The 14,997-nt window shown below is 33.4% G+C and overlaps 1 protein-coding gene across 7 annotated transcripts in view; it reads left to right on the top strand.

The window, feature by feature from the left end:
• LOC140148341 (uncharacterized) overlaps positions 1 to 14,033 on the top strand; it is a 116,254-nt gene extending 102,221 nt beyond the window's left edge. For all 7 annotated transcript variants that reach the window (XM_072170261.1, XM_072170259.1, XM_072170260.1 and 4 more), the window contains 6 exons: positions 1,371 to 1,478; positions 3,941 to 4,057; positions 4,221 to 4,340; positions 9,774 to 9,896; positions 10,371 to 10,499; positions 10,820 to 14,033. In XM_072170261.1, the coding sequence (XP_072026362.1) occupies positions 1,371 to 1,478; positions 3,941 to 4,057; positions 4,221 to 4,340; positions 9,774 to 9,896; positions 10,371 to 10,499; positions 10,820 to 10,914 (692 nt within the window). In that variant the 3' untranslated portion in view covers positions 10,915 to 14,033. The remainder of the gene's footprint in view (positions 1 to 1,370; positions 1,479 to 3,940; positions 4,058 to 4,220; positions 4,341 to 9,773; positions 9,897 to 10,370; positions 10,500 to 10,819) is intronic.
• The last annotated feature ends 964 nt before the right edge of the window (positions 14,034 to 14,997 follow it).

Raw genomic sequence — 14,997 nt, 5'->3', positions numbered from 1 at the left:
GGGCCAGGAATCCAATTACTACACTGGAATTTCAGTGACCCAAGTCAAGCAGTTCGTTATTTATGATAAGAAATAAGGTACCGATAGGATGTACCTCATCTCTTATCATAAATAACGAACCGCGTGTCTTGAATCACTGAAACTTCAGTGTAGTAATTGGATTCCTTGCCCCAATAATATACATAACTTTTGTTACCAGTGTGTTATTATTTTTTGAGAAAAATACAAAAATAGTAACAAATTTACCACAGGGGTGTAGTACCCCCTTAAAGTGAATGCCTGAATTTCGATGTTAAATGTACGTTAAATACGTTTGTCTGTGGTACGCGGTGCTAATATAAATGGTTTATATAGCCATATTGTAATGTAAACAGAAATACCGTAAAACCTCGTCTACAAGCATATAGAGTGGTTTTGATTAAAGCCAAATTAAAATTGGGCCCCATAACTGCTAAATTGTTGTTCTAAAGTACATAAAAGTATGCAAAAGTATGTAAAAGTATACATATTTAGAATAGATGTTAGGTTAAATTTGGGCGGAAATCAAGGCTTTTTTATTTTTGTTATTTTTTGAAAATTGAGCATTTTTTATCCATTTTTGGTGCAAATTTCTCAAAGTTGGTCAAAATTTAAAAAAAACCCAAAAAACCCCCGGGTTCTTAGATATTATCTTTATCTAAAAAAAATTACCCAAAAAAATGGACTTAAGATTTTTTTGTTACGTGGTCTGAAAAAATTTGGGTCAAAAAAGAATGTTTTGGGGGATTTTCTCCAAAAATGAACAAATTTGACTTCACAGATGAATTCATCAAAGCGTTACCATTCTTAATATATATACTTTTATACACTTCAGACCAAGAATTTAGCAGTTATGAGGCCCAAAATGTTCCATAATTTCAGGGTTAAGACCACCCTTAAGAAGATCAATTGTCTGCAGCGGCTTAGACATTCATGACAAAATGGACACTTTGTTGTCTGGTCTAATCAGATATTAATTGAATATGTTGTATGTTGAAATGAAGACTAAAATGTTGAGAATTTGTCATAGGATAAACATGAGAAGCGTTCTTTAATACGGTACACATAGAAATCGCCAAGACTATGGACATTTTCCTTGCGTGCTTTCGAATACCTATATATTTTAACGATTAGTTTATGTGCATATTTATTTTGTAATGCATATGCTGTTCACCCTTATTATGTTTGAGTCTTACAAAGTTTGGGAGACCCAATCCATGTCATTAGTTTGTGGTACATTCTATATACGTGTGTTTTTATTTGATGAATTGAGAATAATCGAATGTTATGATTGTAAAGTGTTAATGTTGATCGGCAACGTACTGATCTGTTTATGTTATGTTATGTTACAGAGCCTGTGTGTGCTAATAACCCATGTTACAATGGTCAATGTCAACCAAGTGCAAGTGGTAACCCTATTTGTATATGCGATCCCGGATACACCGGCACCTATTGTGATAGTAAGTCCTTGTATTATACGCAACAGAAGTATCTTAAATACTGTTTTATCAGCGATGCCAGTCATCGGGAATTCGTTTTACAATTTCAGTAAATGAAGAGCTTTGTTTCAAAACCCCTTACATCCACTTTTGGCCAAATTGAGTTATTGGCATAATATTATAGTGTGGGTAAAAATACACATTTTGGTGGTTGTTTGACCTTCATACTACCTTCCCTTCCGGAGTTATCGCATATTTCCCGTTTGGGAAATCTCAGGGAATTTCCGGAAATCTGAACTTAAAATGAATATAGAATTGTTTTGTTTTTAATTTTTTGATGTATAATGGTAGCCTGGAATGTTCTTTACCTATTAAAACCAAAAGGAACTGTTTTTGGGTCACTATGTTTGAAAAAACAATTTTAATTAACAAAAGGTGTAGCTTCGGAAATAACCAAAAAATGCCATTTTCCCGAATTTATTTAAAAATTCATAATTAAAAAAGTAAATGAGATATTTCAATTTTTCTTTTTGATTTTCAAAGCATTAGTCAAGTTACATAATGTAGTGTGAACAAATGGGCTCAAATTTGATTGCAAAGGTGGTTTCTAGAAAAGGGGTAAATTTATTTTGTTGCAAAACCCCTTACATCCACAAAAGGTGCGATATAAAATAAATAATAAAATAAATAGGAAGCCTTGAAAATTGTCCCAAACATATTCTTTTAGTTTCTATTCATCAACACTTTATCCAATCCCAAATTGAATCAAATCAAACAAGTAATACTTGCACAATTAAAAAAAGCTGTTTTTCTCAAAAAGTCAAAGTGGATGTAAGGGGTTTTGCAACAAAGCTCTTCAAATAGGCAAAGATATTTTCATAGGCGTAGATCCGGGGGGTGGGGATTTATCCCCCAATATTTTACCAGGGGATGCTCCATACAATCATCCCCCAATGTTGACGCCTGAATATGGGTTTCTGATCAAATTAACCTCATATTTGCCCATTTTAGCCCCAAAAGTGCAAATTTTCGCGCGCTTCGCGAGCATTATTCCGCTTTTGCACCATATTTCATCAGTTTAGCTTCAAAATAGCAAAATTGTTCGCGCGCTTCGCGCGCATTTGCACCATGAACATATTCTGTCGCAAAAAAGTACTGCATTCATTATATTTCCAAAACTTTTTCCAACCCCATCCCCCCAATGTCAAAAAGAAATCTACGCCACTGGATATTTTCAAGTATCTCTTTCAGCTATTTTAGGATATCTTGACAACATAGACCCGATGGATGGCATCTCTGAATTTTGTATAGTTAGTAATTCATTGTTACATCTGCATAAAAACGCATAATATATATGTATATATATTATTAATTATATATTAATATATATTTAATTTCTTGATTAATATATAAAAAGATATCATAGCTTAAAGGAAAAAACTAGAGAGCAAAAAACATTAGATTTAATTTTTGACATCCAACAGTTAGCTTTAGAGAGGAATGACCGATGTTTCAAAGGTGCAATCTGGTCACTCTTCTCAAATTCAATGCGTAACGTTTATTTCGCAAAGTGACGAATAACTATTCGTGTATATTCAGAGTCACGACGAAATGTTTGCTCTTATACATGGTTCTGTTTGTTTTTCGTAATTATCTACATTACAGTGTTTTGTGTTGATAAATATTCTATGTACAGTACTAATGTAGCATAATATGCTAATGAGTGTCACTAGTATTCAAATGCACTATATTAATATTTATCTCGTCTCACATACCTGTGAATTATTGTACAGCATAATGCATATACATGGACATCGCAACTTGCCATGCTTAAGACATATTTCTGTCGTTTACAATTTCAAATTTGACTTAATCATTACAACTTTTTAGAGTATTTCGTACAAGCAAAATAGAGTTTAAGAAATTAAAGGCTCATTCAGTGATTCGCTCATCCGGACGATCGTAAAAATCATCAAAATTCAGATTTTGGTACCTTTGTCATTGTCATAGATGTGTTAACATAGCCTGCGAGTGGTTCAGCCGAAAGCCGTGTATTTAAGACAAAATAAGACAGTTTACACACGAATCTGTAATTTTACACGAATCTGTAATTTAGATACTGAAAGCAATTTATAAACAATTTTAATTTTTTTACACTTGCGCTGAGATCACTGAATGGGTATTTAAAACAACGCAATGTAGAGAGATCATAAACTAAACACATGACGTAGTTTAAAACAATGGGATTACCGTATGTACCCGATCAACAACGTTATTAGAAAATTTAAACGGCACATGTCAATCATAAACAACATTATTTGGTAATTCCGCCAACTTTTGAAGTAAATTTTGATATGCATTTATATGCAAGTCGTTTTTGGTTTTGTTCTTTGTTTTTTAATGTTAATCTGATGTAACGTTTCTTGAACCTTTTGTTATGAATAAACAAAGTATAAGGCAATAATTTGTCCCTTAAATCGCAGGACCCGCATGCGATGACTATTCATGTTATAACGGAGGTACATGTGAATTTGATCGGAGTAATGGTCGTACTTCGTGCAGATGCCCTGTAGAGTATCAGGGGCCACAGTGCGAAATTCGTAAGTACTATATCGTATATCAAGAAAAAAATACTTATATTCTATAATTAGTGTAACGCTATCATTAGATGGTCAATTTCAAATATTTGCGACAATAAAGTTATTGTAAATTATAATATATAATTATACTTTAATAGTATGTTAATCGCATTTCTTTCTTCAGCCACGTTCCGATTGTGCGATGTTAACATTTGCTATAATGGCGGCACATGCTGGGATGAACCAGAAATGGGTAGTGTTTGCACATGCGTGCAAGGATTTGGTGGCGATCTATGTGAGCACAGTAAGTACATCGTCTTACGTAACTGGTTTGACGCCACAACATGAATGTTCTCTGTGTTAAACCACTGTAACTTACAGCCGTAAACATAAACATAATTGAGAAACCTAAACTGGTGTCCTATTCAAATTAACTTCTTAAAAGTTAAAGGAAGTCTCCGGAAATCGTAACATTATGCCATATATATAAAAAAATAATTATCAAGCATGAATCATTTGGTTTTATTTAAAACAAACTCATACCGTAAAACCCCGTCTACAAGGATATACCTAAGAAACGCCCTCAATAAAATTGGTTGCTTGTTGTATTTGGAGTTTGAGCAAATATATACTGGCACTGGGTGGCTATGCATTCCATCTAAGTATGTTGTAACACCAATCAATTGTATTGACATAATAACGACTGTTTCGTATATCAGGATCGTATAGCTCAATTGATAGAGCGTCAGACTTTGGAACTGAAGACATGCTGAAGAGAGCATGGTCCGGGCACCGGTTCCGTTTTTCATTCTCGTTTAATTTTAACTTTTTGACATGTTCTTTTTATCTTTCTTCAAATCTACCTTTCTACTTTTAATTTTAGGTGTTTTTTTTGTTTTTGTTTTTTTTTATAGTTTTTTTATAGTTTTTTTTAGTAATTTTGTGGTTTTATAGAAACTAGTAAAAGCATTTATTCTAAATAATAGCGAAACCCACGGTTAGACAGATGTGTTGTAACTACTTGTCTGTCCTCGTCTTTGCAATAAAAACCTATGTTGCACCTTTGTGCCATCTCAATTCTTGAGGAATGGTAGGTAGGGTGCGTTTTTGGCTTAAGCACGATTTTGTTTCTACTTGAAATGAAATCAAAATAAATATTGTTCTGTTGCCACAATTGCAGTTTTTTCAATAAAAAAAATAGATAAGGAATAATCCGGGGGAATAATAATTATTCCATATTTGAATCTATTGTCCCATCAAGAATAGAGTGTCTTCAAAAACTTCAATCAATTCATCTGACAAAGGAAACTATTCTGGTCATTCAATTTTGTTTCGCTTGCACCTGTTATATCACAGGCGTTGGTAGAGAAGGCACACTTCTCTTGTCTTCACCGAAGTAGTGATGTAAACACTAACATGATTAATTACCATAGCTAGCAATGGACATACACTATTTTTTGTTCCACTTGAACCCATACTATAGGCTATTCGCTGTCGATGTGACGTAATTAATCGGATTAACTACCATAGCAATTGATGAATACAATTTCGAATATATAGCCCTGCACTTCATCGTTCACGTGGCACCTATGCATTAAACCATAGTTGTCAAAGAAATGCTAATCACTCGCCATGTAAGATTAGTATTTATGAAAAGAGTGGTATTCAATCTATGTTTGGTGACATACGCGGGTGATTAGTGCAATCTGCTTGATGGTAGTTATTGCGATTATTACGTCACTTCGACAGCGAATTGTAGTATAGACGAATCCAACAAGCCAAGTGATGGTCAGAATTTATTCGGCCATTATACGCTGGTGAAGTTGCGTAATTAATCGGATTAATTACCATAGCAATAGGTGAAAACAATTTTGAACATATCGCGCTGCGCTACAAGCAGGTTACACTCATCACCTGTACTGTGTATGTCTGCAATCATAGATTGAATACAATACTGGTCTTTTCAAAGATCTTACAGGTGCAGCATGATATGGTTCAATGAAGAGGTACCGCCTGAACGTATCAGTGTATAACGCGGTATATTCAAAAATTGTTTTCACCTATTGCTATGGTAGTTAATCCGATTATTACGTAACTTCGCCAGCGTATTGGAATAAAACAGGAGGATGTGAGTTCATAAGGGCAATGTCGGGGATTATAGGTCACAATCGATGTGGAGAGATGAGAGGTCCGACCAACAGCCATAGCGAATGGTTCATGTTCAACTAATTCAGTATCGAAGTTACGTAATGTTACTATGTCAACGGGATCACGCGCTAGAGTAATGAACCACGATCGAAATGATCACCACATAAAGTATATGGCACTCGAAGGCATACCAAAGTAGCGTGATCCGGTAACCAAGAGAATTACGTAACCACTTCGATGCTGAATTCCAGCGGACGGTCTGTGGCTAGTAAGGAATCGTCTTTGACCACATGCGCAGATCTGTCTCGTCAGGAAGATATTTAATATCCCGAATTTATAATAGGCCTATGCCTACCAGTTCCATCGTATAACCGATCTGCTAGAGAGAATTTGTTACCATGTTTAATAAATTCGTATTTATCGTATAATAAAATGTAGCCAAATGTATATTATGTGTCACACGGTTTTCTGCTGAACCACTAGCAGGCTATGTTACCACATCTATGACAATGACAAAGGTGAATTTTGATGATTTTTACGATCGTCCGGATGAGCAAATCACTGAATGGGTCTTTAGTTCCCTCCTCTCCTTATCCTGCCAATATTATATGAATCAAAGAAAAATAAAGAAAAAATAAAATTAAACAAGAAAAAAAAGACAAAGAAAAGAAACAATAAAAGAAAAACAATAGAATAAATTAAACTAAATATGAAAAAAAAATGATCACGAAAGGAGTCTTTAGAAAATGCAAGAAAATATAAATGAAAAGTTTGAACAATATTTTGTTTATAAAAGTTTGTGTGACCGTGATGAGGCTCGAACTCACCATCTTCCGATCTAAAGAACCAAAGTCTTATGCCTTGCCAAGTGAGCTATGCTCGTGAGATGCGAAATAAAGATAAAATAATACATTGTATACCTGCTTGTGTCGGTAAATGATTTGCTCAAATTCCATAATGATATAATATTGTGGAGGGCGCTAGCGTGAAATATGCTATCATCACAGTCGCTTCTATTCCTTATAGACGGGTTTCTACGGTATTGACTATAAACATGAATAAAAACAGCCGGCTCTCAACACGCGATATTTAAAATTCCCGCGCCGAAATTTTCTAATGCAATGACGTAATGGTTATTTGTGCTCAATTGTCGTCAGCCTTCAGTGTGTATTACTGGGACGTCATTGCACTAGACAATTTCAGTGCCCGGGAATTTGGAATATCGCGTGTTGAGAGACGGCTGTTTTTTGGTCAATATAAGTTTGTTTTTATGGCCAATCACGTGATTCTTGTTTGATAATTATTTTTGTAACATATAAGGCAAAATGATGTGATTGCCGGAGACTTCCTGTAATAGGGCCTAGATAAAATTTCATGATGCTTCTGTTACTAACTTACGCAGTACTTCACGTGAAAATCAAATCCAGTGATAAGAAGGATAAAATTAAATGATCGAATTATGTCAATACCTATTTTTTCCTGCGCTATTAAGGTGGCTGTGTACTCTCAGATATGCATGTAGTAAAAGTGCAATAACTTTGTAATTATTCGCGCAAGATATATAAAAGTATACATTTTTATGAAGGCAAGACATCAATAAATCTTAATATAAATACAGATTTGGGGTAAAAACAACAATTATGAAGAAAATCACAAAAAAGTGAGTTTTTGGCAATATTTGTTAGGTACAAAAAAAAAAAAAAACACTCTTTCCAAAATATTTTATTTTGTTTTTAGCTCAAACTTGAGGCTCCATTCCAAAAACGGTTTTTTTATTTTTTGATATTGGCCTTATTTTTGAGATATTGACCATATAAGGCATCAAATTGAACTTTTAAAATTCAAAAACGCCTATTTGCACAAAATGATGCCTAAAATCATAACTAGACCAAAATATAAAAAAATGAGAAAACCGTTTCTTAAGTCGATCATGCTTTTTACGATGATCATATTTGCTTACCTATAGATGCTGTATTTATTGAGTTATCGTGTACCTAAATCGTCATTTTACCTAGAAAATGAACATTGAAAAAATGGCCGTTGAAGTTTAAAGTGGTCACATTTTGCACTTTCATCGAATCTTACAGGAAAATGCGGCAGTTTTCGTTTTTCTACCTTATATAACGTGAACATCGGGTAAATCCACAGCCCCTTGAGAAGTTTGAGCGAAATCCATTCATAACTTGATATTTAAATCGGGGAAAGAACTTGAAAAAACCCACATTTTATCAGCTAAAACGGAGCCATTTGACCGCTAGGTTTTTGTGAAATCAGTGCTTCCGTGGTGCTTCCATAAGATGCGCCGCGCATGTAGATAAGCGTTGCGTATGCGTAGCGTATTTGTGCGTTAACAAATTGCGCGATACGCAACGCGATGCGCGGTTGCGCGCGTGTACCCTGCTGGTACAAAAAAGATTTTATTTCCTTTTCAATTTCAAATACGAGTGGAATAGTGAAATAAAATCCTTAAAATATTGCAGTTGGAGTTTACAAATCTGGATTTTCATTCTTTGTATTTATAAAAAACATAACAAAGTACAAACTTATCAAAAAAAACTCAATTTTGCGAAAGAAACCATGTCTAGAGTACACAGCCGCGTTAAGGGGTGGGGTATGAACGTTTGGACAGTATTTATTGTGGGACATTAGAGCACATCAGACATATCGAATTGCATTCTGAATACGAAGAATGTCCTTCTGGTATCAAATAATTTAGATTTTTTGAAATTCGCAATGTAATACACATTTTATGGCAAATGATTAAAATTGATATTTTGATATTTAACAGTACTCGAAGTAAACTTTATAAATCTGATGATTTATACTTAAAAGTGTATGTAGATGGGATAAAAAGCCGACGATCAATTGAAAATTTTGACCTTTTGGTATTGAAGATATGGAATTTTTTTCCCAAAACACCAAAAAAATTAGGTCTTTTGGGGGATAAAATCCATATCTTCAATATAAAAGGTCAACATTTTCAATTGATCGTCGGCTCCCAACTACATACACGTTAAAATATATCATTAGATTTATAAAATTTACTTCGAGGACTGTTATATATCAAAATTTGAAAAATATCAAATTTTAATAATTTGTCATAAAATTTGTATTATATCGTGAATTTCAATAAATGAAAATTATTTGATATCAGAAAGACGTTCTTCGTATTCAGAATGCAATTCGATATGTCTGATGTGCTCTCGTGTTCCACAAAAAATACTGTCGAAACGTTCAAAACGCTCATTCCAGATCCCTTAAGGATTAATAAAGAAAGATTTTTCCGTAACAATGATCTCTCTTCACGCGGGTGTCGACTGCAGACGACATGTTTCAAAAAAATTTCAAAATTCAAATATTTCAGAAATGTAAATTTTCATGCCCATATTTGGAATCAGCATGAAGAATGCATTAAAATGAGTACAAACAAGCCTAGTATTGATTCAGTAGTTCTTAAGATAGTTCTTGATATTTTGAGAAAATATTTCAAAACTTGAACTTTTTACATTGAAGCGCATGGCTAGCACGCAGAGCAGGATTAATAAACAAAGATTTTTCCGTAACATTGATCTCTGCATTTTGTTCGTAGGAATCATTGGCTGTGACGAGCGTGTTTGTGTTTATGGAGAGTGTATAGAGGCTGATTTTGCCAGAGGAAAAACATCGCGATGCCGATGTAATACAGGATGGCAGGGTGAACAATGTGATGAAAGTAAGTTATGGGTTATATTTGTATTTATTCAGGGGATTCTGCATCATGATCATAATCAGTAAGATTATATCATAGGTTATCAATCCTTTATTCTCATCCGTTTTCTTTAAGGGACATTATATACTGTCCCAAAAAAGTATCCTTAGACTTGGAAAAAAAATCCTAATTTTAAAACTAAACCATATTTTGATTACTTTATTGAGTATATATTCAAATCAACATTGAGTTCCATTTAACACACTTTAATGCTCAGTTCCTGTTTTACTCAACATTGAGTAATTATTATTGTTTTTATTTAGAATGTTGCCATTTTCAAGTATTGGAGTTTTCAGAATGTTGCCATATTCTACAGCGTTTCACTTAACTTAAACTAATCACACACAAATGCAAATAGCAAATATGCAACTACTTTCCAGCATTTGGACTTACCGGTACTCATAATGAGATTATCTTTTTTGTTTTTAATTTCACCAGGATTTCAAAACGCTTGCTCACCAAATCCATGTCAGAATGGTGGCGCTTGTCAACTCTTCTCACAATATAGTGCCATTTACCAGTGTATCTGTGGAAAGGGTTACACCGGGGAAATATGTGATAAACGATGTAAGTAATACTACAAAATAATAATCATAATCATAATTATAGTAAAGATTTCGATGACGATGATAATGATGATGATGACGATGATGATGACAATGATGATGACGATGTTGATGATGTAGATAGGAATAATACATTTACGAAAATAAAAGTTGAATCATTATCAGTAGCAGCTGCATCAACAGCAATATCATAATCAATATTTCATCATATAAGAAATACATTAAGCAGTTTATGGTTATCAATAACATTAAGTATTCCAATGGTAATCTACATAATGACAGTAATAACAATAATTATTATTATTCTCGATTTCTTTTCAGCTCCCATCAGCCCCAACTCAGCTACGTCCGTCATTGTTTCACTTTGGACAACCCTAATTGCCTTAGGGGTATGCCTTATTTTTGGAAGATTGTAATAATTTAACATATATTAATGTTCTCAGGCAAAATAAGATAAATACGTATCTGGATTCTTAACACAGATGAGGTCTTGAATAAATGTTTATAACAGGGCATTATTGTGTCATTTTAAAAAGCAGGAAGAGAAAGATTGAAAATGTAGAGTCTTGAGAAATTGTTTCAAAGAATGTAATGTCTTAAGTTTTCGGTGGATATTTTGATATTAATATGTAATATAAGGGTCCTGTTATATGATAAAGCCAACTGATACTTAAAGTGATTGGAACCGCCGATTCTAGTTAAGCTAGTCATTAGAAGCTATTAGAGTTAACATAGAAACAATAGAGCAAAGTGTGTTGCTTTTAGACTCTCATATAGGTTTTATTAGAGCACAAACAGGGTGAATGAGCACAAAGTTTCGTGACCTGAGGTAAAAACCTATAAACTACCTGGTTGAAACTTGACAATAATTACTGTTGGTTTTTACTTCTCTCCCATGATATCAAAGTATATAGCTCTGATTATTTCATAAAACCAAAGAAACGTCACTTCAAAACAGACATTTTAATTTTCATTAGCATTTCGAAATCAAAATCCGAATTTGATACAAATGGCCTTGTGACAAATTGATATTTTTTTTGTGAGGGCAAAAGTATGAATAATTAACAAATAATATTATTGAAAAAGGAGAGCTCTTTCGCTTTAGACACCTTCACTGATGTTTTGCTCTTTAGCTGAGCTGTGTAGTCCACCAACTTTCTTGGGACTACTGCTTGTATAACATCTCCATTGCCAAAGAAAACTCGGCTTTGGCCCCAATCTTTCCGTGGAACTGTTTCCTATATTCCGATGACATAGCAATTGTCTGTGATAATGAATCTTACAAAAAAGTCTAACGGTTTGACCTCGGGTTCACACAAAAATGTGTATTCAAGAACCAAATAGAACCAAATAGTTCTAATCATTATGATTTGTAGTATTGTATTGTTAAATAAAACATAAAAGGGTGAATCAAGAATCAATTCAAAATTATGTTGATTAGATTTTTGATAAACAAATATTAACATGTTGTCAAATCTTTAATTTTTTTCAATTGACTCTTGGTTTAATTCAAAAATATATGTATGCTAATTGTAAATATTTAATGGGAAAAATGTTTTATATTCATTCCATTGTGATGGCTTGTACTTCAATATGCTCCTAAAACAATCTTGCTAATCAGGCTAGATTTAAGTAAAATCTCAGACAACTATCTAGTCAAATTCGAGCAGAATATCGTCTTATTTGACACAATTTCTGGTCACATTTAACATGAAATTGTCAAAATCGTGTAATATCTTAAAGATGAAGCCCCGCTTTTGGTCTAAGCTCCTGTCTTCAAAGTAACAGGTGTAAGTCCGTTCTTCTGTGGAGAACTGGCCAAGCGGGGCTTCCTATTTAAGATATATCCCATTTTACTTCGAATCTAGTCAAATTGATTGTTTCTTCTTTTAAACAAGATTGTAGGTTTTGGATGTTATTGACATTGGTAAGGTGATGTTGAAACAAAATTATCATAAAATTATATCTATTTCTTTTCTTGTCGTGTTAAGGGTTGTATATGATTCGTTTAAAAGTATATACTTAATGCATCGAAATAATACCGAACATTTTCTACCTGGGTAAAAAAGAATTTCCAAAGAAAGTCACAAGAATATAGTTTCTAGATCTCAGTTATGGCTGAAAATACTAGAACATTATTTTTACGTGTATTTTATTTTACAAACGAATTGAAATGTTCATCAGCTATCATAACATGAAATTTTATGTTTGAACAATGTGGTTCTTCGATGCCTTTATACTAGCTAAATATTTTGTTTCATTAAGGGGTGGGACATGAACGTTTGGACAGTATTTATTATGGGACATTAGAGCACATCAGACATATCGAATTGCATTCTGAATACGAAGAATGTCCTTCTGATATCAGATAATTTTGATTTTTTGAAATTCGCAATGTAATACACATTTTATGGCAAATGATTACAAATTGATACTTTTGATGATTTATACTTAAAGTGTATGTTTTGGGATGAAAAGCCGACGATCAATTGAAACTTTTTCCCAAAACACCAAAAAAAAGAGGTCTTTTTTGGGAAAAAAATCCATATCTTCAATATGAAAGGTCAAAATGTTCAATTGATCGTCGGCTTTTACTCCCAGCTACATACACTTTAAGAATATGTCATTAGATTTATAAAATTTACTTTGAGGTCTGTTATATATCAAAAATGTGAAAAATATCAAATTCTAATAATTTGTCATAAAATTATATCGTAAATATCAAAAAATGAAAATTATTTGATATCAGAAAGACATTCTTCGTATTCAGAATGCAATTCGATATGTCTGATGCGCTCTCATGTCCCACAAAAAAATACTGTCAAAACGCTCATTCCAGTTCCCTTAAAACAGTACTAAAATGTAAGAATTAAATAAGGATTAATACAGTACTATGTAAATAAGAAAATATTATTTTCGTATCGATAGATCTTACAGTAAGCCCAGGGGGTCATTCGAATACCAAAGTACCTCACAATACTCCTTAATAAAAAATATGGCGTAATTGATGATAGCAAATTCGATATGCTAAATGGTGTAACTGTAAACGTACAGAATATACCCTAAATTGCATAACCAATAATCATTTCCTTCAAATGGAGAAACGTCACTTTTTGAACGACTGATGACAAAAAAGAGACCAATCACATAAAAAATGTCGATATGGCCAAAGCATTTGATACGTTGACGTGACCGTGTGCTCAAAATCTGTCCCTTTTCGCCGTACTTATCATGCTTATGAACGCCGATGTGTATACTTTTTATTCGAAGCTTATTCAAGTGCAGTGACCCCCGAAGCAATAAGATGATGTATTTTTATATTTTCTTCTATAGCAGTTGGTTTTATTTTCATTCTGTGGCGTTGTTTACTATGTATATCTTCTACCTAATATTTATTTAACAGTCAACTGGGTCTTTCTCCGTGTAAATGTGATAATATGATCGACGTATCAGTGTACAGTGTTTTTCTAACGTTTATACTCTTTCTTTGCTTCTGTTTTCTTCTGTCAAAGAGCAATAAAAAGTAAAACACAAATTGTCTGGAGTAGTGTCACTTATTGTTTTCAATCAACAGGTTAAGATTAGATGATTATGCAATATAATGAATATAGGAATAATGTAGTCTGCAAACAACAATGGGTATACATGGGCAAAATTGTGGTAGAAATTGTTCTGGTTGCAAATTCTAGAACAACATTAATAATATTTGAACTATAGTCAACTGGACTTACTATTTTTTAGTGGAAATTTTCACGTCTAATCCTGAAAGCATCATCAGCCTTACTGACCTTCCGGCGGTAAAAGGTCATTGACCTGTGAAGCGGATGTTGTACCAGTGTATTTCTATTTCTCTCATAAATATTCAGAAAAACTATAGTTTGACCTATCCTATGTACAGTTCTTGAGTTTATAAGTAAAAAGGTTAATATCAACAATTCAAAACTGCTCCGATATCAAACAAAATGGTCTCAAATTGTTCCGCTTGGAATTTCATTTTAACCAAAGAATAGTTTGAAAATTGAGTCCTGTATAAGATGCCACTTTTGTGTTATGGAAATCAGCATTATTTTCCCAACTTCATTTTGTCTCCTTTTTTGATATGTTGTTCAACAGGGGTTTTAGAAATATTTGCAACATAATCCTTTGCAATTTTGTGTAAGTCTATACTATACATTGACTATTATTTATAGTCTATATAACTTTGGTATCGTGGGTTGGTACTTATTTTTGAGAGGATGTTTGATGCCGAAACTTGCAAGTCTTTGGAACTCATTCGGTAAACAGGGTTGTTAACCAATTTGAAATGAACGGGGTTCGTAAGGAGCTGATTAGGATTACAACTTCCCAAAGTTAATTTAGCCCAATCGTTAATGCCCTAGACCAGAAGTGTCGTTGCTCTGCTCTTATATAGTGGAAAGGGTGAGCTTGCTTGACATTCTAGACAAAAAACTTACTGTTGACTGATAGTCAAGGAGGTGATGCTGGCTGCAAATTAGTAT

The sequence above is a fragment of the Amphiura filiformis genome, chromosome 3, assembly GCF_039555335.1.
Source record: "Amphiura filiformis chromosome 3, Afil_fr2py, whole genome shotgun sequence".
NCBI lineage: Eukaryota > Metazoa > Echinodermata > Ophiuroidea > Amphilepidida > Amphiuridae > Amphiura > Amphiura filiformis.
The sequence above is the reverse complement of the archived record's forward strand: the minus strand, read 5'-3'. Positions and strand labels throughout refer to the sequence as shown.